This window comes from Charadrius vociferus, unplaced genomic scaffold (assembly GCF_000708025.1).
Source record: "Charadrius vociferus isolate BGI_N301 unplaced genomic scaffold, ASM70802v2 scaffold1279, whole genome shotgun sequence".
NCBI lineage: Eukaryota > Metazoa > Chordata > Aves > Charadriiformes > Charadriidae > Charadrius > Charadrius vociferus.
The window spans coordinates 134,485-139,873 of NW_009650073.1; the positions used below are offsets into that span (position 1 = coordinate 134,485).

At 52.0% G+C, this 5,389-nt stretch overlaps 1 protein-coding gene across 1 annotated transcript in view; it reads left to right on the forward strand.

The window, feature by feature from the left end:
• The window catches only part of ENOX2 (ecto-NOX disulfide-thiol exchanger 2), a 38,086-nt gene that overhangs the window by 30,832 nt on the left and 1,865 nt on the right, over positions 1-5,389 (forward strand). Inside the window, exons 12-13 of the mRNA XM_009892049.1 lie at positions 860-968; positions 2,509-2,594. Coding sequence (XP_009890351.1) covers positions 860-968; positions 2,509-2,594 — 195 coding nt within the window. The remainder of the gene's footprint in view (positions 1-859; positions 969-2,508; positions 2,595-5,389) is intronic.

Consider the following 5,389-nt stretch of genomic DNA (forward strand, 5'->3'; position numbering starts at 1 on the left):
TGCCGGCTGCCCCGCAGTCCCTGCGCCCGCCTGACGCTCCCCTCAGACCTTTACTTTCTCCTGTAGAAGCAAATCACAGCCTGCTTATGCCGGGACCGCGCGGTTTCAGGCCTGTGTAGTTGAGAATTGCACTGGCGTAAGAAGCGAAGCAAACCCAAGGGACCATTTATTTCTGTCTCTGTTGTTGGGCCGAGTCCAGTCCGTTTCACTAGTGACTGGAGGCTATTTCCAATTATAGCTGTCTGTAGCTCTCGGACCACTGGAATTCCGCAAAAAACTTAGGAATAAAAGAAAGTCCTGCTTTTTAGTGCACCCACCAAGTCCTTCCATCGCTGTCAGTCTTGTGTTTATTTTGGGGATAATAAATTATGCAAAATTCTGTTTTAATTCAGTACCACGAACTCAAGTGAAGGACAGTCTGATCCCAAACCCTCTGCAGCCAGCGGGCACTTGATTAATCATATTGCCTCAGTTTAGGCAGCTGAAAAATAAACATCCCCATCTGAATTAGCCACTGCAAGGTTTGCTTTCTGGTCTCTTTTTTCTTTTATTATTTAAAATAAGACCCTTCTAGAGGAGAAGTCATAGCAATGAACGGGGCTGATAAAGGGCGTGTTGTGGCATCTTGCTTAACTTCGTGGGCTTTTAATCCAAGGTGATAATTACGACACAGCGGCATGAACATAGCTGTGCCTTGTTGCAAAATAAATAGATACAGCAGATACAGCAATGCGATGAAAGCAGTGACTTACAGAAACAGGAAAACAAAAATACAGACTCTGTGGAGTCTGACCGAGCTGCTGTAAGAGTGCCTACTGCGCTGCTGGTGTGTGGAACGGACCCTGTGGTTTGTTTGCAGGAGAGCAGTACGTCCAGAGTTTGTGCATGCAGCCAGGAGAAGGAATGTCCGGTTGAGAAGACGTTGAGCAATAGTCCTGTGAAGTCTGAACGAGAAGTTCTCTTAGTTGGTACGTTCTTTTGATGAGTTTGGTGACGATGCTGGAGACCTGAACCCAGCTGGACTTACTTCCAGGTGGCCTCGCAGCTCCCGCTGGCCACCTCTTGTTCCTTTGCTTGTGGCAGTGGAGGTGGGAGTGCTGGAACCGAGGAAAGCCTCGAGCTTTGGTGGGGTCAGGGTTTCACCTTGTGCGTTGCACACGTGGAAATCTTGTGCTGTGCACCCTTCAGTCAAAACCACACACGGTAAAGGGGGCTTTTGCGTAGTGACGGTCCAGGTCAGCACGTGGTGGAGTGCCGGTCCCTCTTCTGGGGGTGTCACGGGAGGGAGTAAGTTACAGAGGAGGGTCTGTCTTCATTCGGTTAGAGCCTAATCCACCTTCCAGCACCCGAAGCAGTGCCACAGGCTCTAAGACGTAAATCGGCTTGAGCACGGGAGCACCTCGCAGGGTGCACAGCGTTTGTGGACCCACACAGCAGTAAGGCACACGGTTGGGTCAGGCATGGCGTGCCAGGGACCCCGAGCAGATAAACCCTTCCAGCTTTAGAAGCTGTAGGCAGAGAGGAATGAAGGGTGGTGAAACGTGGCAGGGAGCGAAGGCTGGGCCCGATGGGGTGAGAAATATGGCCAGCGTTTTCACGTGATGCTCACAAAGGGATTGGTGAGCTCTGATTTACAGCGCAGGCGTATCTGCTACCCTCTTTATTTCCTTTCCCCTTGCCTATTCCTAGTGATATTGGAAAATAACCTAACGTGGCATGCTACGGCTTTTCAGCCCAAAGCACTGAATAGTTGGGGATTTTCTGGGAGCAGTGGAAAGGAGGAACAGCAGTCCTTGTCTTGCTGGGACAGGACATTTTCTTTGGGTCACTGTCACTCAGCCAAGTTCTCCTTAGCCATCCCTCTACATCTGATTCGAGAGTAACCATAACTCATTCGTTGTTCGCCAGACACATCTGTTTGTGCCAGATCACGGGCTGGTTTCTGCATTGAGAGGGAGGGGGATTTTGAGGAAAACCAAAGGCACAGCCTTTTTCTGCAAATGATGGTCAGAAATGAGAGTCAGTCTTTTTGATATACAGTCCTGGCCAGGGGCTGGAACGGAGTCTCTTTGTGACAGGGTGCAAACTCAGGTTGCTCTATTTAAGCGAGTGCTGCAAAACTGTTGGGATGGGACACACACACGCCGCTGCTGCTCTCCCCATTTGCCTTCTGTGTTTTCCTGCTCCGTGACCCTTGATGGTGCAGCGGGAGGAGAGCTCTGCTTCCCCTCTCCTCGGGCCTTGCATCCCTGCGTGTGTGATAATCTCAGTGCGGTTCATCACTGGGCACGTGGCCAGTACTCGGCTAGCAGTGAGAGTGGTGAGCTCTGCTGTAAGTGCTGACCCGCCGCATCGCTTGGCTGTTGTTTCCTCTGCGGTCTAGGAGCCAAACCTCACTGTACTTAGAACCAAAAATGCCTCATTAGATCCCTCTCTGCTCTGCCGAGCTGGTATTCTCACCTGGCTCTTGTCTCAGGAGAATAACGTTTGTGGTGTTCCTTCCCCCAGGAATAATTTCAACGTTTCTTCACGTGCACCCATTCGGAGCGAGCATAGAGTACATCTGTTCCTACCTGCAGCGCCTGGACAGCAAAGTAAGTGTCGCAACACTGGTAGTGCCCCGGGCCAGGCTGGGCGCTGCATTTGCGCCCCGAGCGTGCTCGGTCTGTGTGGACAGCCGGGGGTTGGACAGTAAGGACTGGTGTGTATTAACTGGAACCATTTGCCGGAAGAGGACAAGGGAAGAGGTGAACTTTCTCAGAATCACAGGATGGTTTGGGTTGGAGGGACCTTTAAAGATCATCTAGTCCCCCCCCGTGCTGTGGGCAGGGGCATCTTTCACGAGATCATAGAATGGTTTGGGTTGGAAGGGACCTTAAAGACCACCCAGTGCCACCCCCTGCCCTGGGCAGGGCCACCTCCCCCCAGCCCAGGTTGCTCCAAGCCCCGTCCAACCTGGCCTTGACCACCTCCAGGGATGGGGCAGCCACAGCTTCTCGGGGCAACCTGCCCCAGGGGATCACCACCCTCACAGCAAAGAATTCCCCAGCTCTCCTGGAGCCCCTTTAGGCACTGGAAGGGGCTCTGAGCTCTCCCCTTTTTGGCCTTCTCTTCTCCAGGCTGAACCCCCCCACCTCTCCCAGCCTGTCCTCCCAGCAGAGGGGCTCCAGCCCTCCCAGCATCTCCGGGGCCTCCTCTGGCCCCGCTCCACCAGGTCCATCTCCTTATGTTGGGGTCTCCAGAGCTGGAGGCAATATTCCAGGTGGGGTCTCCCCAGAGCAGAGCACAGCAGAGGGGCACAGTCCCCCCTCGCCCCGCTGGCCACGCTGCTGATGCAGCCCAAATGCTGCTTCTGTACAGCTGCTCAAAGCAGCGCAGCCTCTGGCTCAGCGCTGACGCAGCGTATCGTTAACCTAAGGACTGAGTTGAAGATGACGTTCTTAGTGCAGATGTTCACGTGTAATCCCACTCATAATTCAAGAAGACCCTTTGACAGTAGCTGTATTTTGCAGCAGTGAATTCCATCTTTAAAATCGCCATCTAAAATGTATTTTTATTTATTCTGTTTGAGTTTGCTGCGTTTGTTTCCCTTAACCTTATGACCTCTAAGGAAAAGAGCAAACAACCCGCCTCTTGCATGCTGTTTGTTTATTATCTCATAATATCTGCCATGCCACTGTTTGTATGTATTCTCTCTAAATTGAACAGTCGTTGGTTTTGTGTCTCTGAGCAAAGTTTTCTCCATATTTCTGATCTTGTAGCCCTTCACTGAGCCTTTTATGTCCCTGTTTCGATACTGTCAGTGAAGTTGTTTTCAGGAGGGTGCTGTGCCGGGGCCTTAGGCTGGAAAAGCCCACGCAGGGAGTCGCAGTCCCTGCTTACAGCGGTCTGTGCTAAGTGGGGGGATCGAGCCCTGGGTGTGCGGGTCAAGGAGGGCAGTAGCAAGAGCAGCGCTCACGCATTTTCCTTAGTACAACAAGAATCTGCTGTTTCCCGCGGTATTTCTGTGTATCGCTGGCTTCCGACTCCTTTTCAGAGTAAATGCGGAGGGACTGTGCAAAGGCGTCTGAAGGTTCAAGGAGATTACATCTCGCTCCTCTCCTATACCGTTCTTCGGTTGTCTTCCTTAACGTGCCCCGGGGATCAGGAGACTCACCAGCATGGGAATCATCTCTTGTGACTGGAACTTGTTCAGCTGCTTTTGTTTATAACTTTGTTTATAACTCCATTTTCCCCGTTCTAAGAAAGCAGGGCTCGCTGGCCCGCTTTCAGGCTCGCTCCAGCCCTTTAAAGAAGGATCTGTCTAATAATTTATCTTCTCATCCTAGTTCTGAGTTGGTCTACGAGGCGAACAGCTGCCTTTGTTTTTCTTTGGAGTTTCTAGAGAAATGCCATCATATAATTAATCTGATTTCTGGCACTTCCTCTTCGGGGTCTCCAGTGTTGAAAAGGGCTCCCGGAGGTGTCTACAATACGCGTAGCAGAAACGCCTTGTGAAAGGTGCGTCCCTTAACCTCTGCCGCAGCGTCAGTCTTGTGTGATTGTTCGCTGACGCTCAGGTAAACGCAGCAGCCGGCTGACTTGCACAGGTCTTTTGTGCCGGGTCTCTCGGAAGGAGGTCTTCCCGTTTGTTCTTCAGGTTATGCCTCAGCTCTTTTGTCTCCCTCTTGATTGCTGCGGGAGCTCGGTATGAGCCGGGGCTGTTTCTTTTAGCGTTTAGCAGATCTTTGGGCTTGAGGTGGGGTGGGAATCGGGGGGAGCACGTGAGAGCAGAACCCGGTTTCTTGAAGCTGCCGGCAGGGAAGGAAGAGGAATATCTTTCCCCTGTTCCCTGCCCAGTCTCACCAAGGCGGCCAGCGGGTCAGCAGACAGTGCGGAAATGAAAATTGAGGGTGGTCTGAAGCCATGAAATGAAAATTGAGGGTGGTCTGAAGCCATGGAACGTCCTTACAGAAACTCTCTGCAGCGCTGTGAGCGAGGCAGGCGCGGGGCAGCGGAGGTGATTCTCCTCCCAGGCGTCTGCTCTCTGTTTCACGTCTCAGGTCGGACCTCTGCTTGCCAAAGCCATTGCCAGCTGGAGCTTGTTCCTCTGGCTGTCTCAGATCTCGGACTGTTGTTTCTGCCTGTTTGCAGGGCAATGCGATGACAAACGCATCCACCAAATGCAAATCTGTCTTGCAAAGCAGGTGCTCTCGGTCTTCACCGCGTTGGGCATGTTTTGAAAGCTGTGGACCTGCGGTTACTGCCAAGGGGCTTTCAGAGGAACGCACTTGTGTGCTAACGAAGGCTTCAAAGTGAACATACTTCCTGTGTACGTCATCTTTGCTACCGCTTTGATAAGTGGTACCCCGCACTCTTGGAAGTAAAAACCTTTTCTCCCTAGCTAAGT